Source organism: Mus caroli, unplaced genomic scaffold (genome assembly GCF_978045245.1).
Source record: "Mus caroli unplaced genomic scaffold, Mus_caroli_1 scaffold_5, whole genome shotgun sequence".
NCBI classification, from domain to species: domain Eukaryota; kingdom Metazoa; phylum Chordata; class Mammalia; order Rodentia; family Muridae; genus Mus; species Mus caroli.
Genome location: NW_028227260.1, coordinates 94,730,262 through 94,755,785, shown reverse-complemented (window position 1 = coordinate 94,755,785; position 25,524 = coordinate 94,730,262). Strand labels below are relative to the sequence as shown.

The 25,524-nt window shown below is 49.1% G+C and overlaps 1 protein-coding gene across 4 annotated transcripts; it reads right to left on the bottom strand.

Moving 5' to 3' along the window:
* Nucleotides 1-661: 661 nt before the first annotated feature.
* On the bottom strand, nucleotides 662-25,524 carry Hcfc1 (host cell factor C1). Of its 4 annotated transcripts, none has more exons than XM_085838144.1 (26): nucleotides 24,050-25,524; nucleotides 17,725-17,873; nucleotides 17,284-17,444; nucleotides 16,430-16,638; nucleotides 15,561-15,645; nucleotides 14,367-14,473; nucleotides 13,320-13,499; nucleotides 12,879-13,238; nucleotides 12,430-12,590; nucleotides 11,136-11,333; nucleotides 10,637-10,861; nucleotides 10,373-10,477; nucleotides 10,004-10,223; nucleotides 9,765-9,907; nucleotides 9,493-9,631; nucleotides 9,080-9,300; nucleotides 7,034-8,534; nucleotides 6,742-6,905; nucleotides 5,682-6,258; nucleotides 5,048-5,374; nucleotides 4,792-4,907; nucleotides 4,567-4,704; nucleotides 3,979-4,164; nucleotides 2,994-3,294; nucleotides 2,508-2,571; nucleotides 662-2,340 (listed from the first exon to the last, which is right to left on the bottom strand). In XM_085838144.1, exons 1-26 carry the CDS (start codon nucleotides 24,240-24,242, stop codon nucleotides 2,301-2,303), a joined length of 6,270 nt encoding a protein of 2,089 aa, XP_085694270.1. In that variant the 5' UTR covers nucleotides 24,243-25,524; the 3' UTR covers nucleotides 662-2,300. The 4 variants fall into 4 exon arrangements, with proteins under 4 accessions (XP_085694270.1, XP_085694271.1, XP_085694272.1 ...); XM_085838145.1 differs by having other exon boundaries at nucleotides 5,048-5,371; nucleotides 24,050-25,522; XM_085838146.1 differs by having other exon boundaries at nucleotides 5,682-6,126; nucleotides 24,050-25,522.

The following is a 25,524-nucleotide window of genomic DNA, read 5'->3' as shown; positions in this document are numbered from 1 at the left end:
TTTCTTCCCAGTTAGCACTGTTCAATCGTATCTTAGCTATATTATCTAACTGGCTACTGGACTGCCAGGGTCAGTAATTGTGTCTCCCTCTTTGTATGCTTGGCTTGTCCACAATACCAGAGGATTTGGTCCTGCAGCATTGAGTATCCATCACGTACCATACACACCCTAGGGCTTCCTGAATTTATGGTGGGAAGTTTATAGAGGCTGTGTGGCTATATCCAGAAAAACTAACTGCCAATGGTCAGCTAGGCCTTTGCCTTAGTGGAATAGGTGAACTGATTTCTAAATGCAAAATCAGCAACTGTACAAGAAGAGGCCCTCAGCTATAGTACCATGTTCCTAGAGGCCCCAGGGGTGTACCTTGTTCTGGGGCCTTCTTTGAAACCCATGATTTCTGGTTAGAAAAGGCCTCCAGTAGCTCAAGTGAACCTTGGGCAGGTCCCAGCTTCCAATCTCCAAAGGTCACAAGACACTCTTATTATTTTCTCTGAGACAGGGTTTCTCTGTGTAGCCCGTCCTGGAACTTACTCTGTAGACCAGGCTGGCCTTGAACTCAGAAATCCACCTGCCTCTGACTCCCATGTGCTGGAATTAAAGGCGTGCACCACCACTTGCCCGGCTTACAAGACACTCTTGACACACGGGTAATACCAGATGGTTATTTCAAAAAAAGTCTTTTTAATTGTTCAAAATAGCACAAAACAACATCGCACTATGGTAATATTGAGTCACAAGGGTTACTCTACAATAGATGAATGGGTAGTACTGTCCTCAGAAATCAAAGGGTGCTCAGGAGAAGGGATAGGGTAAACAAAGGGAACAGGTGAGTGGATTCCAATTTGACTAAACATGACTTTCCACAGAAATATAATACAATACACTAGAGGCCCCAGGGGGTACAGGCCAGAGCGGCTGAACACATTGGCTGTCCATTCTTAAATCCTTCAGTAACTTGCTTATAAGCATTACTCACTGCCTAAAACTTGGGTCCTGGAGAGAAAAAAAATCCAGAGCTTGGGGACAAAGCTACAAAATTAATTACTGAGTTGGTATCTGGTACCTACTCATAGCCTCTGTGGGATATGGCATACCCTACTCCCATCCTGGGCTGCCTTCAAGAGGGTCAAGTCCTACCCGTTCCCTGCCCCTGCTGTGTTGTTTAGGGTCAGTCGCTGCAAGTGGTGCTGATTAAGGTGGACATCACCTTCAAGCCCAAGCTTCTACATATAAGTGCTAACCCACAGGGAATGAAGTTTAATTGTCTCACACTGTTCCAGGAGGCGGGGGCTAGCAACAGGATATTGGAGCAGTATCTACCAAGTCTCACCCAGGACAGTTTCTCTCCTTCCCTAGCTGCTCTTTAAGCTTTTCCCCAGGAAGAACCCTGCCAATGATTAGCCAAGGAGGGGAGGAGATAGGATACACATTCTGTACACAGCTAACAAAAAGGGATAAACCCCCACACACTAAGGCTAAAATTACAATAAAAATGTTAACTTCATTAATTTCAACTTAAAAAATACAACATATGCAGCAGTTGGTGATGTGGCCCCCAGGCTCAAAAAAGTAGGCCAAGACCAGGGTTACTGGGGGCCATTCTGTGCCCATTGGGAGGATTTCACAGCCACTGCTCAGACCAACCAAGGCTCCCCCACCCCTCTCTTTTGTAAAGAGGGAGAGGTATTGAGTGGGAACTCAAAGGCCTCTGAGATACGTTAAACTTCCTGTGATTTCACTGGGCATGATAGGATCTGGCTAAGCTTGAAGAAGGGATGGGAGGTGGCTGGAAATACAAGGATAATAACAAAACAAAATAGAACCAGACAGACACCCAGAATGGGGTACCTGCTGGGAAAAGCCTCTGAGGGAACTTGGGGGATATCCTTCCCCTCTAGTCCTTGGCTGCTGCCTCTCAGGCCAAGGGTGATGAACTACAGACAAGTGCAGGCTTAAGTATGGGTGCTATCTCCTTTGTTTTCAGTTTTCATTTCTCTTCCCAAAGTCTCTGAGCTGTCCACTCATACTCAACCCAGGGAGGGTACCAGGTCGGGAAAAGGAAGGAGCACAACTTGCACTTACTCGCTGTTCTTTCCAATCTGCCTTCTGCTTCCTCCCAATAGCAATGGTAAAATGTGCTTTCTTTATTGTAAAAACAGAGGAAAAGGGGGAGACTGAATGGTGGCCAGTAGCTGGTGAGGGTGAAGTGCAAAGGCCAGGTGGGCAGGGCGGGAAGGTGGGCCCTATAGGGCCTTCCTGAAGCAGAGGGGTCTGGAGGATCCAGTTGCTGGCCAGCTTCCTCACTGACCATCAGCCTTAGACTTCTTTGGAGCAGATTTCCTTATTTAAGAGAAAAGAGAAGGAATAATTATAGAGGGTCCCAAGAGCATCACAAAAACACCAACTCAGGACCTTGTGTGGATATAACCCCAAGCAGCTGGTGAGAAATGGAGCTTACTTCCACTCTAAGTACTCCCCACTAAAGATTCCTCACAGAGACTACTTACATTTCTGGAGACGACATGGGCCGCTTGCTGGCCGGCTTGGTGCCAGAGCTGTCTTTACTAGTTTCTGAAAGGAATGGGATGGTGAGCAGCCAGGCAAAAGGCAGAAGCACTTGGGTGTACCCCACTTTTCACAGTCTTGACTGCCCATGTCATCCTTCAGGTTCAGCTCCTGCCTCTCAATGTCCCTCCTGAGACAGATACCTTCTGGGACCTAGCCTCAGCTACCCATTTTAAGGGCCTTAGGACATGCTGTTCTTGAGCCTAACATCTTTTGCTTTCTTCAAGTCCCTCTCCTAACCTTTACTTTTAGACATCCTAGAGTATCTTCTGTGCACCCCTAGAACACAAGAGCATCCTCTATAATATCCTATATGCTCTCATCCAATGTCTGAAGCATCCCTAGTCTAGCTAGGTGTATCTTTGTTCCACTCAGTGCTTTCCCATACCTTCCCTAAAAATTGCCCCCAAAGGCTTGTGAACACTTACCTTGCAACCACCTCACTTGTGTGGCAGGGCCGTAGCCCTTTTCATTGCGGGCAGCAATGCGGAAGATGATGGCAGGCTTTGTAGTATAGTCGATGTGGGCATTGGAGAGGCTGGAGGACTGCACTAGGCAGGAAGGGCTAGGCCCACAGTACACTCGCATGAAGGCCAGCTGGGCTGGGGTGGAGCTCTTTGGCTCACCACTGGCCTGTGAGCTCTGGATGGCCAGGTACACAGAGTACTCGATGATCTTGCCGGAGGTCACAGACGGTGGCTCCCAGGTGAGGTGAGCACCATCTGGGCTCTAGAACCCACGACAGGACATAAAGTCAAGCCTTGTCTTCTTCAGCCACTGTGGCTTAGCCCACCCTGCCTGTACTCAAGAGCAAGAGGGCTAGACACTTATTAGAACTGCTAATAAGCCCTATAAAAAAAACCCTCCCCCAATCCAACATATATTCCAGGGTTCGGTGAGATGGCTCAACAGTATGGTAAACATGCCTGCTACCAAGCCTGATGACTGAGTTCAATTTCCAAGACCCACATGACCTCCTCTGACCTTCATATGAGCACCGTGTCACAACTATGCACCCCCCAACTAAATACAAATGTAATAAAAAAATTTTAAAAACCAAAACAACGCAGATACCCCACATCAAGTTTTAAAGGACTTTAAAGAGCCTTTATAACACCCTCCCCAACCCATCATCTAAACCATAACTTGTCACTTAGCTTCTTGGTGCCAGTTTCTGCATCTGAAAATAGACTAACAAGACCCAGGTCTCCTTGAGACTTTCAGGATTAGACAAAAAGGTTTATCAATGGAGAGCCTGGCATATATCTTGTTTACTAAGGGTGAATGTAGGCTTTCTTGCGCTTATCTGGTATACTCCTGGTCCAGTCACCTCCTGGCTCTGTTCATATGTACCACCCTAGAGCAGACAGCACACCAACAGAAAACAGAAAGGTGGCCCATAGAAAGTCTCACCTTGCTGATTTTAATAGCACAAGGAGCCCCTGGGAACCCAGGCAGACAAGTCTTAAAGGCTGAGATCTCACTGAAGGGTCCCCGGCCACAAGCATTGATTCCAGCAACTCGAAATTTATAAGCTGTGCCTGGCTGTAGCTCCTGCTTCTTTAGCTGGTTATAGTCTGGGACCGTGCCTGAGTCATCCTAAGGCAAGAGGTGGAAAATTAGTAAAGAAGAGAATGGCTTGAGGCCTGCAGTCACAAAGAATACTCTGGACGAGGGGGCAGTTCAGTTCTAGAGTGCTTGTCTAGGATGGCCAATGTCCTAGAGTAACATAGGACCAAAAGAAAGATCAGTCATGGCTGTCTCTTTTATAGCGAGGCCCTAGGGACATGGTAAGGTTAACTGGGGCTTGGTGCTATTAGAAAAGGATCAAGTTTGACTTTCTTACTTGTACTTCCTTAACTTTTCAAGTGGCGCAAAGATAGAGTTCTGTGAGCTCCTCTCACAAGGCAGGGAAACTTAAGTTTGTTTTTATGACAAACTCTCACAGGCACAGCAGGTTCCACCCCATATCCAAGCGTACCAGTTACTGGGCATACTTACATCTGACTGAACAGCATCATCTGGTGGCAGAAAATAGTGTGTCACCATTACACTAGTGCCCTTAATGACCCCCACATCAAACCACTGGTTCTCCTTTTTCACAGGGGCTTTGCTGGGTGGGGGTGGCAAGTCCGGTTTCTGGGGAACAGAAATGAGATAATATCAAGCCCTTGTGGCCCAAAGGCAGTGCTGCCCTATCTCCTAGGGCCAGTGACCCAGACTCACCACACCCAGGGACTCAATGCCATTGGCCACTTCAGTAAGGGTAGCTGCAGCCTGCATCTTTGCTGGACTGGCTACAACAGGCTGGGGAGCCACAAATGTGTTAGATGGAGCCAGGCCTGGAAAGAAACAAAGTATCAGCTGGGAGAAGATACTATTTCGAGGCAGAACCTCCATGCCACCTTGTTACACTGTGTTCACCTCCCATCTGTTCAACTCTATCAATGATTTACCCCTGCCAAAAAGCAGCCCAGCTTACTCTCGGTAGCTGTTGAGGGTAGCAAAGCCACAGTGCTTGGGACAGCACTAGCTAACTCGTTGAGGCAGTTGCTCTCGATGGATGGGTCATTGAGACTGTCAGCTGGGGCCAGAGCCTCAGTGGGAAGATGGTGCTGTTGCTGGGCTTGAGCTTGAGCCTCCTGGAGCTGCTGCTGCTGCTGCACCAGGGCTGCAAGCTCCTGCTGTGTCAACACAATGGGTATGGTGGTAGCCTGACCCTCTTGGCCTTCAGCTGAAAGGTGACCCAGTTCTGCTTGTGTCACTGCTGCTGCTGCTTCAGATGTATCCATGGGCTCCCCAGTGCCTGCTCCAGGACCAAGAAAACTACTATTCAAAAAGGAACACAAGTGTGCCTGGCCCAATGGGCAGCAATGGTGTCCCCGAGATTTTGTTTCCCTAAGCATTTTTATCCTGCCCACACCTTATTATACCCCTCACCACTAGGTCTCCTTCCTGGACTACTTGTTCTACATAAGCCTCTCTTGACTCTCTTGAGTTACATTGTACACTCTCACAGGAAGCAGATCTCAAGTAGCCCCCAAATGGTGCCCTCTCTGTAAGGCTGTCACTCATCGTAAGGGGCCTATCCCTCAAATCTGCCAGCTGATACCTACCCATGACAGCCTGCTGTGCGGCCTGGAGCACAGCCTGGATGGCCAAGGCTTGGGCTTCTTCAGTGGCTGCAGCTTGAGCAGCTGCTTCAGCAGCAGCAGTCACTGCCAGCTCCTCTGGAGTGAGCCCTGTTACCATAAGGGTTGTGGTACCCGCCTGGGCTTCAGCCATCAGCTCTTGGGGAAGTGATAACTGGTCTACTTCAGACTGTGTGGGTGGGGGTGGTTGGACCACCACAGTGGCCACGACAGCAGAGGTGGTAGGCTCCTGGCCTGAAGATGGGTCCCCAGTGCTGCTCAGATCCACGGCGGCCTGGAGCTCAGGGGTCTGGGAGGCTGACAGGACCTCAGTAGACTCCCCCATCAGGGGTGTGGAGGCAGACTGCAGGAGTTGCCGTGGAGGCAGCTGCTGGCGAGGCCCTGGTGAGACCTGGAGTTCCTCTGGGGGCTGCAGGATGTCAACAGCAGAGAAGGGCATGTCAGAAGTTTCTGTGTTGGCTATGGTCACTGTTATCGTGGCTGGGATGGGGACTTCGGAATTCAGAGCCCCTGGGGTAGTCTCAGTCAATGATGAGATGTTCTAGAAAGGGAGAGAAGCCCCCGTCAGAGGGAGAGGGGAGGAGACAAAGGCTAGAACCAGGCAGTGGGGCAGAAAAACAAGATAGCCTTTGTTTTGTCCCTGTAGGCCTATGGTATCACCCACAACATTTATCTTGGGTAAATGTAAATGAGGAAGGTGAGTTGAGAAGCATCAGCAAGGGTGTGGCAAGAGGAAAGCCCCTGGGTCAAGTTTCCACTCATGCCCAGAAGACTTCACTGTAGAGACAAATGATGGGGAACAGCCAAGAAGGAAACCAACAGCGGAGATAAAGTACCAAGGCTCCTCTAAGGGACTGTTTGCCTCCTGCCTCCCAGGCACCAAGATTGCCCTTTTATGGTCTAAAAGAAGAACCAAGGAACAATACCATTCTGGTACAAGGGCGACATCTAGTGTCCATTTATGGACAGCACAGATGAAAGTGGGCAAAAGGCCACAGAAAGGATCCTTTGGGGTGAGGCTTACCGGCACAGAGGGACCTGGGACTGGTGTAGACTGTGTCACAGTGGTCACTGCTCGTGGCAGTGTAGAAGACACACTTGTAGTGATAGCACTGGCACTGGTGATATTTGTGCTGTCACCTTGGGTGCTTGCTACCTCTCCTTGGTCACTGGCAGCTGGTGGAGGGTCTGTGGGTGTGTCAAAGGGGAGATCAGTTGACTCTTTGCTTTTACCACCACAGGTTTCCTAGGATTCACCCCCTCACACACACTAAAATAGACTATCTGTACCTCCTGTACCGGACACTTCTACTTACCTTGGTTTGAGCTCATGTTAGAGGTGACAGTGGTGGCTGTGTGCGTGGTACCTGTCTCGTGGGTCTCGCAAGGAGGGTTGGAGCAAACCCTCTGTGTTGGGAAAGAGGCCAGCAATGTGGAACCAGCCTGGGAGGTGACAGTGGGCACTGCTACCACCTCTAAGCCCGACTCCAGGGTTCCATGAGGAGTAGCATCAGGAATCAGGGCACCCACACTGACTGACATAGTGGTGCCAGTGGAAGTGGTCTGGTGTGTCTCGCAGGGATGGCCACTGGCAGGCTGTTGTCCACCCTCAGGCTGGCCTGCACCTCCATTTGATGTGGCAGTGGTAGCTGTGTGTGTGGTGCCCGTCTCATGAGTCTCACAAGGCGGGTTGGAGCATACTCGCTGAGCACTGCCCGCATTGGAGGTAGTGGCGGTGTTGGTGGTACCCGTCTCATGGGTCTCACATGGCGGGTTGGAGCAGACTTGGGTCACAGTAGCCGAAGGGCACAGCAGTGCCTCTAGGGCTGTCATAGTCATGGTGCTGCTAGGAGAGCTTGCCTGGAGGCTCTCATATGTAGATGTGGGGACCACCCGAGCTGCACCAAGCTCCCCAGCAACCATGATAGAGCGGGTTGCGGTTGGGGTATTAGTTGTGTAAGTGTGGTATGTCTCTGGTTGGTGCCCTATGGGCATGTCCTTGCTGCTGGGGCCACTTAGCCCAACTCTGACACTTGGAAGGGCTAGCTGCACAAAGGCAGGGCTGTGGCTCCCAGACTCCAGTGCCACACTTGGCCTAAGCAGTGGGCCAGCTGAGCATGGAGCTCCAGTGGCCTGCACAGTCATGGTGGTGGTGGTCATGTTGGTCTGCTGGGTTTGGCACTGAGGCTTCACGGTACCCTGGACTCTCTCCAATGCCCCAGGAGCCACAGTGATCCGCACTACAGTTGGGGTGTTAGTGACACGACGAGTGTCTCGCTGCTGCCCAGTGCCCATGCTGGACATTGCTGTAGTGGCAGTGCTGGTGGTGCCTGTCTCATGAGTCTCGCAGGGGGGGTTCGAGCAGCCATGCTGCCCAGCCATGTTGGAGGTGGCTGTTGTGGCAGTGTTGGTAGTGCCCGTCTCATGGGTCTCACAGGGGGGGTTTGAACAGACACGGACCACATTACCATTCTGTTGTCCCACAGCTGAGGTCACAAGTGAAGCAGCTGTCTCCTGTCTGTCACAAACAAACTGCACCTGGGTAGGTTGAGGATGTCCCCCAAGGTTAGCCACAACAGTGGTAGTAGCTGTGTTAGTGGTGCCTGTTTCATGGGTTTCACAGGGTGGGTTGGAACACACCAGTGTCACAGTGCCAGGCTGCACATCACCCTGGCCTGAGTCAGCGATGGTGACTGTTGCTGTGGGCTGCTCTGTAGTAGGTGAGGCCAAAATGGATACAGGAAGGTCATGTACAGGCTGTGCTTCAACCCCACTGGGTGCTGTAATCAGAGTGACCTGGGTAGGCTGGGAGACAGGCTGGGGAAAGAGAACAGAGGAATTAGTGCCTGGACTATGTGGTTTTGCATTTACCTCTCCTACTATCCTATGCTCGCCCATGTTGACTGGGACCACTAACTCTTGTTAACTATCCAAGGCAAATCTAAGAAAAGCTTGGCCCATGATCTCAAAACAATGACTTACTTAGAGCCAAGGATGAAGGGACAATGAGGCAGAGCTGGGGCAGGAGGAGTTGTACTATAGTCAAAACTTTTTCCAGACAGTGTACAAAGGCCAGTAAAATAGTTCCCTTACCATTTCTTGTCCAGTTGAGAAAAAAAAACACATGACAAGAGAACAAATATTGTATGCACATTATGAGATCCTAGTGTCTGCAAACTGGACATAGCTCACATGTGTCACCAGGAAAGACTGAGACAGATATCACACCATGTGCAGAAAAGCCGTCATAATTACATACGTCTATAGAACTGAATCTGGAAAGGGCAGAAAGGCTAAAATGCCCCCTACTTTCATGTGGGAGTGCTGCTGTGTATGGTGGTACACACTTAGGACCCACTTACCTGCATTGTGATTGTAGGTGTGGTAAGCCCACCAGCAGCTGTTAGTGTAGTCTGTGCAGCTGACACTGTGATAGCAGTAGGGTTGATCACCTGGCTTGAGAGCGTAGCAATAGTGCCCAAGGTAGTGATAGGTGTAGCCAGGGAAGCACTGGTGCTATGTGCCCCAGCTCCGGCCAGGCTGGTGGAGACAGTGCCTGTCACTGTGCCTAGTGTTGTAACACCTAAATGGAAGGAAAGGCAAAGGCAGAATGAGGCCTATTGCTACCACTTTCTATCTAGCAGCCTGTCTCTCTCTCGAGAGGCCTAGGGAATGGGAGCCCTGCCATGTAGCCACCAAGGACAGAAGGCTCTGGAGAGAGCACCTGTTATCCTCCCCCAGCCATTGCCGAGGACCTGGCCTGCAGGCTACACACCTGTGGTACCCTTTACAACCAATGTGGTGACAGCTGGCTTGACAGCAGAGACGGTGACAGGGGTGACCAGGCGAACGCCGCCCATAGGCACAGTGCGGAGGATGGTGCCTGGTTGTCCAGGGGCCCCCTTTAGCACCACCTGGAACAGCAGAGCAAAGTGCCACCAATGTCACTTTCAGGCTGACTGGACTGTGCTGCCCCTCTTAGACCTGTTAGGACGACACATGTGGTCTGTGCTAGATTGAAATGAAGAGGGGCCATGTGTGCCTCACCTGGGTCACTCCTTGTTGCCCATGGCCAGTAGCAATCTTGGGGACAGCAGTGATTATTTTAGCAGGCGCTCCTGTTCCTGAAGTCATCACTTTGGTGGTGATAATTGTAATGGGGGACTTAATGCCAGGACTGCTGGTAACACCTGCATTGGGGAAGGATTCAGAGAAAATAAGCTGTGAGGACTTATCTTTTTGATTTATACTCACCAGCAAAGGTCTTTTGAAAGCTGCCTGTTTACCTGTGGCACCTGCCTGGGTGATAATGGCCGACATAGGAATGGTCTTAATAATGGTAGTTGTGCCAGGTTTGGTGGTGCTGGGAGAGACACTACTGATGCCCAGGATAGTGGGCTTGGTCCCTGCCCCACTAGCCTGTGTGGTGGTAATGATGGTTGTGGGCTTGCCATCTGCTGATGTCACCAGCTTCAGGATAGTCCCCGCTGGCAGGGGTCCTTTGGTCTGAAAGGGAGAAGTTATAAATTAACAGGAAATACTGCCAGAAAGGAACATTAGGTTTAGCTACTATAACTCAGAGAATATTATGAATACTGTGGGTGCTGTGGTATCAGCAAGGCCCCGTGGGCCTGAGAGAGTGAGTGCATGCTCACCTGGATGATCTGAGTCACAGGACCAGTAGATGCTTGGCCTGTCACTGCTGATGTCTGAACTGGTTTGGTCTGGACCACTGACATCACTTTTCCCAGATTGGAAATCTAAAAATGAAAGGATGGAGCAGGCAGTAATCTGGAACCAAACAAGGGCATGGCTTGGGCTAGAACTATATTGGAATTGGCACAAGATAGCGAGTCACCAGTGGCATTCACCAAAGGCTGGCAACTGTCATACACAGCCAGGTGGTTCCTGTCACTCACCAGAGCACTGCCTCCTGGGACAGAGATGGGGCTCTTCACTAGGGTGATGGTCTTGGTGACTCCGCCTACCACCGTGGTCACCACCTGGGCTTGCTGGGCCACTGTTACAGTCCCTGATTTGTGTACTGTGATGATAGGGCGGGTAGATGTGTTGGCAGCAGAGGACACAGATGTCCCCACTTGGGCAGCTGCAGTCTTTAGCATTCGAGTGGCTGGGTTGCTCACCTGGAGAAGCAGAGATGAGTAATGAACATAGCAGCAACATAATGGCTGTAGCTCTGCTGACCACCTGTCCATCCATTTTGGATGGCTGAGCAGCAAAAGAACAGCCTGAACTCTCCACAGGTCTAATCTAAGGCTAGACACCCTTAAAGGTAACTGCATGTTCCATAGCCCATGCCAGTACTGATCGTAAACCAATGGCCCAAAAGGTTGGCCCAAACCCAGAACAAATGGTCACTGCTTGTTCGATTACCAGGCCCAGAAGATAAATGCTCACCATGACAGGGGAGGAGGCCACCTTCACAGTGGCTGGAAGAGTGGTTGTGCCAGGTGTCACAGCCACTGTCTTGACAATGGTGGTGCCTGCTGGGACACTTAGCACCGTGGGTGCTGAGGAAGGAGGGATTTTCTGTGTGGCAGCAGCAGCAGCAGCTAATGCAGCCATCCCACTCATCTGTGGGTTGCTGCCAATCACCTGTGATGGACACAAAGCATGTGAGCTGCAAGGGTTCCACCTGCCACCTGCTTCCAACTTCAATGACCCTTTCAGAACCTGCCAGAAGGGCTCAGCAGCATATTGTTTTTTCCTAATTCAGGCTCCTCTCTCCTAGTGCAAACAACAAGTAGGCAGGTGCTTGCCAAGTGCTCCTTTCTTTTGAGAAAGGTTCTCACATAGCTCGGGCTAGTCTCAAACTCACACTAAAGATAACCCTCAATTTCTGATCTTCCTGTTTCCACCTCTCAAAAGTTGGGATTACTGACATGCAACTACATGGCTAATGCAATGTTAGAAATTGAACCTAGAGCTTCGTGCACACTAACCAAGCACTGAACCAATTGAGCCACACCCCTAATCCCTAAGTAGATTTTTAATCAAAGAACCATAGTCAAGCTAGGCCACTGGATTAATTTACTACATATATTTATAATAAAAATAATTCATTTTACATATCTCACTCAGTACAAGAACACATGCTTAGCACAAGGCAGTGATGGGTTTCACATACAACACTATCAACATCACTGCTGGGTATTGTTCATGCTTATAATTCCAGACTCAGGAGGCTGAGGCAGGAGAATCTCTACATAGTAGATAGCTTACCCAAAACAAAACACAACCTTTGAGTTAAATACAGCTTATTCTCACAGACTTGGGTCAAACGCAACTAACTAGATATTCCCCTCCACCTTCCAAATCAGGAAAACCACAATGAACATGTTAAGGATCCCCCCACCTTCCCCACCCCCAGTTTTTTGAGACAGGGTTTCTCTGTATAGCCCTGGCTGTCCTTGAACTCCTGTCTCCTGAGTCCTGGGATCAAAGGCCTATGGCATTTTTAATGCAGTAGCATCTTACAAGCAAGAGCCCATGATGGGAGCTGGTGGGCTTCATGCATGCTAGGCAAACATTCTAACAAGTAAGCTACACCCTCAGTCCCAGGGATAGACATATGTATGTGTATGTGTACACACACACACACACACACACACACACATTTTTAAAGATTACATGAGAACTCTGTTTATACTATTATGTCACCATGAAGCCCCACTCAGTAATAGATCCTCACCGTCCCCTGGGCACTCTGTGTAGGTACAACCATTCGCACACTGGCAGGCAGGGAAGTCACAGTGACAGGAGCTTTTCCAGCCTGGCTTGCAGGTCTCATGGTAACCAGTGGTGTTCCTGTTGTAGCTTGAGGACCAGTCACTTTGAGAACAGCAGGGACACCTGATAAGAAAAAGGGTTGATCATCAGGAGATACTCTTCTACACATATCCCACTACTCTGTCAAAGTTAAGGCAGACTTGAGCTATTCCTTGACCTACATGTTTTTTATGTATGATTTTTCTATGCCCCCAAGACCATCGCATCAGCAAGACAGAGCACTTTTATTCCCTATTTTAAGAACAAAACCAAAGCCAAATCAACCAAGAACAAAGCAGCAGCCACCATTCTAGCAATGAATGTCTCCAATGATTAAGCCTCACACAAATGCCTATGGCCCTCATGGCTTACCTTGAGTCCTGGCTGCAGCAGGCACAGAAATGGAGCTGCCTGGCACTGTTGGCAAGACCTGGATGGTGGTTGTGCTTGGGGGTGCAGTGGCAGCCTGGGGCACAAGTGTGATGCCTACTTGGGTCAGTGGCTGTACAGCAGGTGCAGCTGCTGCTGGCGCAGGGCTCTTGGGAGGGTTGGCAGGCACAGACGGGACTGGATTGGGAGTGGGGGAGGTAGCCGTAGCAGCTGTGGCAGGAATGTCATATTTCTGGAGTTGTAGAAGGTAACTGTCAGCTGTTGCCACTGCACCCCAGCTAACCTCCAGTGAGTTGGTGTTGGCTCGTACTAGTTGTACTCGGGCTGGGGGTGGTGGCTTTTCTGTAATACAACAAAGAAACTGTTAATATAGGGAATAGAGAGGCTTCAGCAGTGGGGAATGTCAGTGGCTGAGTAACTTACCTGTCTCCAAATACCACAAGTCCTTGCAGCAGACCTGGTTGTTCCAGGCCTTGCGGTAGCCATCACGGCCACTCCAAATGTACAGACGAGTATTGATGGCAACAGCACAGTGGCCTGCTCGAGCTCGAGGAATGTTGTCCTCCAATGTATCCATCAGGATGGTTTCCCAGGCCATGGTATCTAGAGGTGCACAGGTGCTGGAGGTCACACAGAGGACAAAAGGAACCTGTTCCACCAACTCCCAAGTTGCCCTCTATTCTTTCATTGTCAGGGAAGATCAAGTTATTGGAGTATCAAATTAAGAGAAAACAAAAATGAGGTAAAAAAGAGGCATAAAAAATTAAGCCACATATTGGGAAAGTATTTGGAAGATAACTCCTTGTACATAAAAACAATACAATCCTAAGAGATGGGCAAAGGGTTTCTCTGTGTAGCCCTGGCTGTCCTGGCACTCACTTTGTAGACCAGGCTGGCCTCGAACTCAGAAATCCGCCTGCCTCTGCCTCCCAAGTGCTGGGATTAAAGGTGTGTGCCATCACTGCCTGGCTCAAGTAAAAATCTTAAGAAAATGTGTGCATCTAGTCAAAATTAAAGCAACTCAAATGTTTTGTTTACGAGATGGGGTTTCACGAGCACCTGGCTGGTCTTGAACTCAAGAGTTCCATCTACTTCTGCCTCTTAGATGCTAGAATTAAAGCTGTACAGCATATTAAAGAATATGAAGAACTATGTATGGGTATGAAATGATCTCCAAGATAGTAAGGGAAAAGGGCTACTTGGCCCAGTGTATGGCAGGCTAAGGTCCTAGAGCTATGGCCTATTAGTAGAGTCCCTATAAATGGAGTATAAGAAACACTTCTGCACTATATGTGCTTTTGCACTTATGGATGAAGAGCCCATTCATACTAAAGGGAGTACTACCTGAGAGTTTTCTACCCATTGGATATTTCTGGTAATATCCACGAGCCTGAATTTGCTTCCTGGACACCCTAATAATTTCCCAGGGCCACCCCACCCTTGGCCACTCTAAGCCTGAGAAGGCCATACCCAGGTTGAGACAAGCCAGTGTGTTGGTACACTTCCACTCCTTCTCGTGTGTGGCCACTTTGACATCATCCATGACAAGGGGCACCCAGCCACCAAATACATACATTCTAGGAGGATAAAGAAAAAGCAAGAGAGGATTGAAGAGAAGCACCAAGCTAGAGGCTATCTCTTTTACCTAGAAAGTTCTGAACACATTCAGTTTTCTAGAAGGCCCCAGGAGTCCCCAAGGATGCATGGAACTGTTTAATATGGCACTTATTACCTGATGGTTCACTCTTACAAAGAACCGTTATTTCTTTGTTTGTTTATTTGTTTTTTTAAAGATTTATTTATTTATTATATGCAAGTACACTGTAGCTGTCTTCAGACACTCCGGAAGAGGGCGCCAGATCTCGTTGCGGATGGTTGTGAGCCACCATGTGGTTGCTGGGATTTGAACTCTGGACCTTCAGAAGAGCAGTCGAGTGCTCTTACCCACTGAGCCATCTCACCAGCCCTGTTTGGTTTTTTTTTGGTTTTTTCGAGACAGGGTTTCTCTGTATAGCCCTGGCTGTCCTGGAACTCACTTTGTAGACCAGGCTGGCCTCGAACTCAGAAATCCGCCTGCCTCTGCCTCCCGAGTGCTGGGATTAAAGGCGTGCGCCACCACGCCCGGCTTTGTTTGTTTTTTAAGATTTATTTATTATATGTAAGTACAGTGTAGCTGTCTTCAGATACTCCAGAAGAGGGCGTGAGATCATTACAGATGGTTGTGAGCCACTATGTGGTTTCTGGGATTTGAATTCAGGACCTTTGAAAGAGCAGTCAGTGCTCTGAACCGCTAAGCCACCTCTCCAGCCTGTTATTTCTTTGTAAGGAGAGCATTGTTTTGTTCATCTAAGATGCCTCCATGGACGCTAGACCTTGGCATTCACAAAGAACCCTGATTCAATGAGGAGCTACACCGTCTATACCTTGACGAGGTAGGGTAGCCTTACAGGTCAAGAAAGGGTCTCAGGCTGCATTACATGCAGTCCCTCCACCCTTAATCTGCCTTTTAAAAAAATGTTTAATAAGGAGGGTATGGGGTTGTTTAATGACAGACCCACCAGAAAAAGGCCTCCTTGGGAATGAGGGACAGTTGACAAAACTGACTTAAGAAACCTTCAGACTTAGGGGCAGCTCAGGTCAGAGAAGAAAAGAGCAGATACTCACTTGTTTCCTATGGTGGTTGCAGAGTGGAGGCTGCGAGGAAGGGGTGCCACCCCACTAAGGCTGGGCTTATTCCATGTCAGTGTCTCTGCAGAAATGGAGAGATTACCTATGCTGGATCAGACACCATAGTCCCAGTACTTGGGCCAACTGGGCCCTAAACCAACATAACAACTGCATCTTTGTCTTTCTAAATCCTTCAGCAAGCCCTCTAATTTACTACCCTAATAAGTATATTTCAGCATTTCTAAAGCTGTTCAGATGATCTGGGCAAGGAGGTTTCTTCCCAAAAGTAGGAGGCACCTGCTATAAGGCATCACCACTCTCAGGGATGACACAGGGGTATCAAGCTCACCCCAACCTCTCCTTTGTACTTCTACTCCCTGTAGAGCATATTTACCTCCATGCCACTTTAGTACTAGACAAAAACTCAAGTTTTGCTTATGTTCAAATGCTTGGGTGCTGCGACCCACAGGGCACTATAACCAATATCTACCCCCACCTAATCTATCACCCACTTTATAGCCCAAGTAAAAATTTGATGTAGGTTAATAAATTTTATCACATTAGTCATATCAGAATATCCCATTCCACATATAGACTGTCCACTGAAAAGTGAGTCAAAACTCTACCTAGATTGGGGGAATTCCATTGTGAAAAGACTGTACTCTCTCCCTGTTCTCTTAAAAGTCCATGTTAGTTAGTAGTGCACCAAGCCTTACTCTGTTTCCTATCCACTACTGATAAGAAGACTAAGGGGAACACTAGCTTCCCATGAGTCCCACCTCACCAGGCAACAACAGCCACTCAAGGCTAGCTATCCAGGAGATTGGCTTTGCTCTGAAGCTACTGGAATAGCAGCAATTTCTTACCAATGTCCAGGGTCCAAAGGTCCCCTAGCCTGCAGCCACTCATCCCTCCATAGATCACCAGCTTGGATTTCTTGTTATCTTTTTCAGTGTAGACCACAGCAGTATGTGACTCCCGGGGTGGAGGCAGGACACCGTAAGTGATGGGGATGTCCCAAGCTACCACTCCAGAGCCCGGCCGTAGTTCGAGAATATATAAGTCATTCAGGTACCTGAGGAAGATCAGTCATAGCAAACCTTGAACACATGCACCACAGGTTTTACCAGGTCATCTCAATGAGCAGTAGATTTACTAGAACACAAAAGAGCAAAGGCCATGGAAACCACAAACTCTACTATCCTTGCCCCCAAGAGATTGCTAGAAGCTTACAGTTTGAGTCAATTGGAGCAATGGAAAGGGTGTATGTGTAAAGCTATGATGGCAGCCTTAAGTTCAGACGGAGAGGCAGGCAATCATGTCCACAATACCAGGCATTATATGTGGGCCTCCCTAGAGTAAGAGGCTTGGAACTACCTCCACGTATTAGGAGCTTTGGCTATAGGCCTTAAATATGTTTAAGCATCAAAAGCTTCAAAGGAAGCAAGGTCTAATTTCGACCTGTGGGATAGGGACCAGGGCCAATTCTACCTCTTGCCTAGGTTTCTCCTACTACCCAGGGGTTCAGATCTCAAAGATGAGAATGTCTTGAAAGGGCACTGTATTCTCTCATTGACAACCCAGCACAGGAGAGAAACATGGCTCTGGTGGAGTCAGCTGGCACAACCAACTTTAGAATTTCAGATAAATCTTATACCTGGAGAAAGTAGACCCACTCTGGTGGGACTCTTCAGAGAAAAAAAATAGGACAAAGCCTTACCTCGGAATGTTGTTCTTGGGGTCCTCACTATCATTGGCCAGACCCCCAAACAGGTAACATTTGTTACCCACAAGGGAGAAGCTATGTCCAAGCCGAGGACATGGAGGAGGCCCATTTTTGGGTGTCTTTGCCTTCAGTCTCTTCCATTCCCAGCGACTTGCCTACAAAATCAATAATATTTAAGAGATGAGAACGTCACTGGTTAGGGACCAGGGGCTATTTGTGGCACAAGGAAAAGATTGTCTGGAGTGAAAGAGCACATTGCTGAAACATATAAGTTCTAAAGAATTTGGTCCTGTTCTCTCCTCTGACACTGGTAGACTCCTAAGTAATCCCTTCCACTGCCTTTCCTCACAAACCAGTACAATGAACACTATGGAGAGATCCATAGGGCCTGAGGCAGTGTAACAACCCAGGCCCACAGAGGCTCTATGTTATTACCTGGAGTTCATAGAGGTCGTTGCTGTATTTTCCATACTCTACCATTCCACCAAACACCAATAGGCGAGTACCATCACACACAAAGCCATAGGCTGCACACCCTGGAGGGATATCCCCTCTCACAGCTGGGATGAACCACTGGTTGGTTGCTGAAGAAAAGGAAACAAAAGTCAAAACATCTGGGAGCTTCTAGAATCCAAGTGCCCCCCCCTCCCAATTCTTATTCCTTAAGTCTTGTACTCTCCAACTCCTAGTCTTCAAATGTAGCCAAGAGAGAAGGGGCTGAGCCAGCACACTATCCTTTAAGAGCATTATGGACAAATCTCTAGTCATTTTATTCAAACCATCTGCAGAACCCTGGCTTTCAAACAATTGCACAACTTCTCATTAAGGTCATCTCAGAAAGCAGTAAGTCACAAAGATAATTCATCAGCCTTTGAGAATCTAGTAGACCATGACTTCCTTCCCCCATTGTTTACATGATCATTAAACTTCTATACCCCAAATGCCCCCTAAAGCTCATGTTCCTCCTATTCAGAGCCCATGATTCTCTCTGTACCAGAGTTAAAGACAGCCAGAGCCTATAGCTGCACCTGTAGGTGGTCCTAAAAACTTTAACTATTATAGGCTGATGCCTTCCCTTCATGCAGGCAGCTGACAGACAGGGAAGAGATAGCTGGCTCTGAAGAGCCGGAGGCAAAAATCAGCCTCTGCTTTGACTTCCCCACTCATCTCCTAGGTGATGGTCCACAGGCTCTGGGGCAGTGCTCCTTCCCCACATGCAGAATGTTCTCAAGCCTGAAGTGGCAACCAAAGCAGAGTGTCTGTGACAAAGTTCTCAGGAGCCACTCACACTTCTAACTGGGGCAAAGTGGAGAGGTCACCAGGAAAGGTAAATCATCCCTCAGGTACCTCCTGGTTTCCCTAAGACAGTATAAGACAGTGGTCAAGCCTTCAGCTGGAATAGAGCTCTTCCCTAGCTTGCCTGGCAGTTTGCTCTTTCACCTAGGCTCCTATGTCCGTCATACCTGCAGTGGCAAGGGCTCTGGTTATTTTATAGGCATGCACATCCTTTTACCATACCACACATATTTAAAGGATAAGTGCTCAGTCAGTCCGTTTGTTCGTCCCCAAAATCTAAGACCAGGGCCCAGAGGTAGACCTGCTGCACATCAGTCAGGTGAGATCTGGGAAGGGGGCTGCAGCTACCATGGGGAAAGGCTTCAAAGTCAAGACCAGCCCCCCCCCCCCAGAAGTAGATGGGAAGTCAGGTTGTTTTGGAGGAGGGGACACAGGAGGCTTTTGTGGACCAGTCTAAGTTGTTAATCTGCTTCTCAGCCATATTGTCCATGCAGGGAAGAAGGTGTATTTCTACAAGAAATAGATGTTTGATTTGGAGACCAATGTACTGAGAAAGAGGGAAACTGCTTGTTTTGCTTTTTCTGCTCCCTTTATTTAGATGCATTTGAGGACAAAGTTCTCTCCTCAGACACCATTTGTAAAATCCTGTGTTCAACAACTCTAAGGCCATATAGGCAACAACTGTGCCCTGCCTTGCTTTAGGGAGAAGGGTCTCCCCAGGTGCACCTGGAACAACCAGCTAGCTTTTTTTTTTTTTTTTTTTGGTTTTTTTCGAGACAGGGTTTCTCTGTATAGCCCTGACTGTCCTGGAACTCACTTTGTAGACCAGGCTGGCCTCGAACTCAGAAATCTGCCTGTCTCTGCCTGCGGAGTGCTGGGATCAAAGGCGTGCGCCACCACGCCCGGCAACCAGCTAGCTCTTAAGACTCCTCAGTGGTTTAGCTGAGTCACTAAAGACAATACTATAGTCCCCATCCTCTGCCATTTTTCTGCTGGAGTGATGCAGCTTGTACTGCTTGTGGAAATGCATGCATGCATGCATGTGCCCACACATCCAAATGTTGGCTCTTGACCTATTTTCTTATTCCAAGTGCAAACATGAATCAAGAAATGTAGGAGCTTCCAATACTGAGGTAAATCAACTATGCACAAGTAAATAATCCATGGAAGAAGTTTCATCCAAATTACAAAAGAAAAGCTAGCAGGAAACCTCTGAGGCAGCCTCAATCCAGCCCCCAGTTACCTGTAATCCTAGGCCTTGAAAGGTGGAAGCAGGAAGATCAGGAGTTGAGGGTGAGCCTGGGTTATAAAAGACCCTGTTTCAAAATACACACACACACACACACACACACACACACACACACACACACGAAGGTTAACTCACCTGAATTCAGAGTAAAATCCACTGATTCATTATCTGTCACATATATGGGTAGTCCCTCACTCAGATAAGAACCCTTGTGTTAAAGCAACAGGTAGGGAGTCTTGAGTAAAAGTTAAATGGCAAATGGGATTAGCTAGCCCACAGCTTTCCTATCATGCTGATCCTCGGACCCAAACGACCAGGCCAGAAGTTAACTATGATGTTCTTGAGCCTCCCAGATTACCAGCTTCTCCTATTGAGACCTAAGAGGAACTAATCTGGCTCTAGAATGTTTCTTCTTCTGGTAAGGCAGAAGACGCCATTCCCAACTTCCATCATGAGCCTGTTAGGGAGTAAAATTCTTGGTATGGAGAGAACATACCATCTCATCTCACATACCATCTCATCCCCATTTTACTTTCTACAATTGTGGAAGTATGTGAATTTCTCTCTCTACCTTGTAAATCTAACAGCTGCTCTCCCTTTCCCTCAAACACCCAGTGGGGTATCATGCAACCCAATCCTTGGGTCCCTCATTGTTGATATACCTTGGCATGTCCCTGGCCCTCTAGCCTGACCCTCACCAGAAGAGGGGAATTTGAGGAAAGGAGTCCACCTGTCTGCAGGCTCCAGTTCAAGATACTTTTTTACCTTCCCTTTCTTCAGTCCAATGTCATTTGTAGCTTGTCTCCCCACCACCATATAGACTGATAATACCCATGCAGCAGAGAACACGGTGCAGTTCAAGAAATTATTTTCTTTTCAGTGTGATTGGTTATAGCAAAATCATTTCCGATGTGGCAGGCCCCATGCTGGAAGGCACAAAGAAGGCCCAGGCCTCCTATTTCCCATCTGGTAGGTAGGCTGTGAACCTCTCCACTGATAGGAAGAAAAGCTGAAAGAGCCTGGAACCATGCCCAACCCTTGGGAGCAGAGTAAGGGTGACAAAGGACATAACTGAAGGAGGTTTCTCTGAGTAGAAAACATTTAAGACAGAGCTTTGAAGAGTAAATAGGCTATTTCCTAATTAGCAAAACTAACCAATAAGGAAGTGAGCCTGTTAAGGAGAGCCTGAAATAGACAGGGAAACAGATGTGATACCTATTTGAATTAATGAAATTTAGGTATATGGACAGAGGTAAATGGATGTGTCTCTAAGTCTATTAAGGTTCACACTCTGGCCCACTTCTACCAGTGTCCTAGTTTGGACTTGTCACTTCCCCTCTTAGACTCCAATTTCCTTATAAGTAGGAAGTCCCATTAGATATTTTGTAAACCGCCCCACCCCACCCCCAAGTCTATGGAGGGATTGGAGATGTGGCTCAGTGGTACAGAACTTGCTCAAGGCTCTGATCCACACCCAACCCTGGGGGGGGGGGTGTTTACTTCCAATATCCACCAAGGCAAAAACAGCCTGGAAGAGAGTTCATATACACCCAGCTTCACCACAGCACATTTCACCTCAGCCTGTGTGGATCCTCGAGCTTGAGGCCTCTTGAGTAATCTGAATTGCCTCATGGAAATAAAATTCCTTCACAGGCAGTTGCAACCCCAAGACCTACCAAAAGCCAGTGAAGGGTCTCTCAGACCCCATGGTGACTGCCTCTAAAGGGGCAAAGTCATGTATGCATGCACTCTCTAGCACACACAAACCCAGTAATTCCATTGGGTAACCCCTGGGTGAATTATACTCCACCCCTTGCAAACTGAAGAGCTGACCAATACAGCCAAGTGCACACACACCCTGAATCTCTTTCCTCTTTCAAAGAGGAAAAGAGGAGTTTCTAGAAGAGCATACTCTTTAAAGGGGTAAGTACTGATCCCACAAAAGCAAAGGGCTATAGGCAGAGGCATGAACAGATTATGAACTCAGGCCTCTTTGAAAACAAAACGAAGGTAAGCAGAAGAGGCAGTTGTAGTGAAGGATGGGCAGCCAGAATAGCACAAGGACTGTTAGAACTCTGAGCCTGCCAAATACATGAGACCCTGTCACCATCAACACAAGGGGTACACCTATTAAGGTGAAGAAGAGGGTATAGCAGGGTCTGCTAGTTGCTCTCTCAAGTCACCTAAAACTTGATCAGAACAATTTGAAAACTGTTTTGGAGGATTCTAGGCCTTTGTTGTAAGGGAACTTGACTTTTTAGAAATGGGGTTACATTCTAACATCCAACCTCTGCAAAATGGTAACAAATTAACACCAAAGTGGTCAATTGTTTTCAATAAACTAATGAATATGTAGAGGTCCTAGGAAGCTAAGACATAGGCCTGCAATGGACTTTGGAGCTGACTGTAATTAGGCCCCTGCCCTACTTTCTAAAATTGTATTTCCCTGCCAGAAAGTCTGCTCTGGGCCTTAGTAGAAGAAAGGCCGTCCAGGAAATGGAGAAGGTGTTGCTGCTGCTCCTGTGGAAGACATCTCTAAAAACAGCTCTACTACTACACAAGTTGCATCCCTGTCCTTGGCCTTACCTTACTGGATTAATTTCTGCCACCACAGCTGCCTGGGCTGACATAAGCATCACCAACCTTCCCACTCCCCTTTCTGCAGAGGCCCTGAGAAAAGCCCAGCTCCCTGCAGGCAACAGGTGTGGAGAGACAAGGAACTCAAGAGGGTTGAACAACCCACCAGTCTTTCAGAGTCAACTTGGGAGGGGGAATAGTTCAGAGGTGCAGAGGCAGGCCTGTATACTCAGCCTGGCAGGGGAGGTGCTGGGAACCTGCCAGGAGAGTCTGGCTCCAACTCTTGTTCAATGAACTACCCCAGACCACGATCTCCTGCCTACTTTCTGCCTCCTCAGTGTGGAGTGTGTGAGATGGAGGGTGGGGTCAATTGCTTCACACTTGGTCCTGCCCTCAAATGAAGAGGAGGTGCCTGGGACCGCAGGGGCCCAGAAAGGATGAGGGTGCACGGAAGAGGCTAAGGAGCTGGCAAGGGAGGAAGCACTGCAGGCTGCACCTACTGCAGCAGAGGGAAGCTTCTAGTCTACCAGAGGCAAGGGGGCTGGCTCTGTCTGACCACACTAGTATTCCAGGCTCTCACCTGGACACAACTGGCACATACTTTCAGCTTTGGCAAGCCCCAGCACTTCTTCTCCCTTAGGGCAAGGAAAAGGTCCTGAAGGCTCTTGGGCAGTCAACCGGTGACTCAGGCCAATCCCCTGTACTACATGTGCAGAAAGTGCCAAGAGGCTACCACAGAAGGATTCGACAAAGCTTTCTGTCCTAGAGACAGAGCAAGGGAAGCAAGCAAGGAACAACATGTGGCTCCCATAAGGGAGGGGACAGAGGACAGGCTTTAGATCAGCTATACCTGCAGATAGGCTCCTCCCAATTTGCAAGAGCTTGGGTTTGGGGAAGGAGGCACTAGTTAACCCCTTCAATCTCACACACACACACAAAAAGACACACTTTTGAGCCCTCCAGTCTGCTATGGGGGGCGGGGTGGGGGAACTCAATTGTTAAGGCACCAGATTAGGAAAAGAAATAATTTGAAGGGAAAAAAAACCTACAAAAATTCATAACTCGTACAATACCCCCATGTGTGTATGTGTGTGTGTGTGTGGGGGGGCAGTATAGTCATCATGCCATTCGTATTTGCCACGAGGGTCGCATTAGTCTGTTAAAAGCCTGCACCTTAAAGAATGCTTCCCTCTTTTTTTCTGGGTATAGAGAACTGATCTGTGATCTAAATATTATCTTTTCTCCCGAACGAGCATGGGCGCTGGAGATGAGGACTATCGCAGGAGGGGGGAGGATTCCGCCTGCGCCAAGAGAACACATCCGCTGCCGCGCCAGCCCCAGCCCACTGGGTAACGGTGTACGTCTGAAGTCACTGTCGCCCGCGACATCCCCTCCCCCTCACCAGTCGGAGTAGAGGGTTTCTCTAAGTACCGAAATGCAACCTTTAAACACAGAAGAGTACGGGGGTGTAAGAACGGGGGTTGAAAAATCAGGGAAAAAGCAAAGATGGCAATAAGTGCAAAGGGAGAAGAAAAACACATCAGGGGAGCGAGAGATAGGAGAAGAGAAGATAGGGGAAAAGAAGGGTTAGGAGAGATGGAGGGAAGACTTTAAGAAACCCAGGGCGGTAGCACTTACCAGTGTTGTACACGTGTAGTTCGTCCACTATGCCCTCGTTGCCGCCGCCAAACACCACTATAAGCTCCTTGATAGCCACTGCACGGTGGCCGTGGCGGGGTCGGGGCACGGGACCCGACCAGCCCACAACCCGTTTCCAGCGGGGCTGCAGAAGCACCGCTGGCAAGTTTGCGGGAGACACAGCCGAAGCCATAGTTCCGGTTAAGGATGCAGTGGGAAGAGGTCACTGAATGGGAGGATACCCTTAATTCTTCACACACCCCCTTTCGTCTAAGGGAGCTCTCACGAAGAAGCGGCTCCTTACACAGCGGTGGACGACTCCATGGAGGCCGCCATCTTAACTATCCTCCTTCCTTTGGCTCTTCCCCCCCTTCTCACTCAGCTCGTATCCTTAAAAGCTTCTCAGAACTGCAGAGCACCTATTCCCGAGAAGCTGGAGGCCACTGAGCGCCGTCGCTCTAACTATTTGCCCGGGTGTTCCCGCTTAGAACCTCGAGCAGGAGGCTCTGGGAGCCGCCATCTTGAGCCGCCTCTCTCTCCTCCCTTCCTCAGTCGTAGCCCTCCCCCGCCGGAAATGGCGGAGCCCCGGCCCGGTTCCCACACCCCCCGTCCCCAGCACTGGCTGGCTTCCGGGGCGGGTGGAAAAGAGCCACAAATGCCGCGGTTGTCTCAACTTCGCCGACAGTCAGACCACAATTGTGGAAGCCGCCATCTTGAAACCGTCCTGCTTCCCCACCCAGCACTTAGTACAACCACCGATCGCAGAACCCCAACGTTCCTAAGTAATAAAGGCGTGTCAGAGGCTGGCGGAACGGGCTCCAGCTCCCAGTTGCTGCTCCAAGCCCCGACCCGTACGGCTCGAGAGGTTTTGCACCTCTCCCTTGAGTCCGCTTCTGCTATTCAGGCTGTGGCGACCGCCCTGGGAGCCGCCATCTTGAGACTAGCTTCTCTTCCCCCCCCACTCCACCTATTCTCTTCTTCCTGGACAGTTCTTCCACAGCAAACCAAACGCAAGGCAGCGTCCAATCCTCGCTTCCCTCCTTAAGACTCCTTCCCACAGGAGCCGCTCGAAAGAGCAGGAGTTAAGACCCGAAGTAACAATTGTACGGCAGAAGAAGCGGTAACGGCAGGGCGATCATGCCTCCTCCCTGGGAGCCGCCATCTTGTGTGAAGAAGTAACAACTAAACATGGCGGCTATCGGGCGAGGGGGCGGGGTCAGAAGACGTCACCTTTCCCCCTCCTCCCCGCCTTCGCACGTCTTTGACTCTGGTCTCAAGCCTCTTAAAGGACCCAAAGCTCATAAAGAATTAAAAGCTTCTTTAAAAACCAGTGCGTTGTCTACTTGCGGGCGAGTTGGTGCTCTGTGCAGTAAGCTAGAAACAGTAGAGTTCAGGTCAGGTGCAGTAGTGCCCCGCCCTGCGCTCCCCCCCACCAGGGCTCCTCCACGCCTCCACTCTGGGAGTCGCCATCTTGC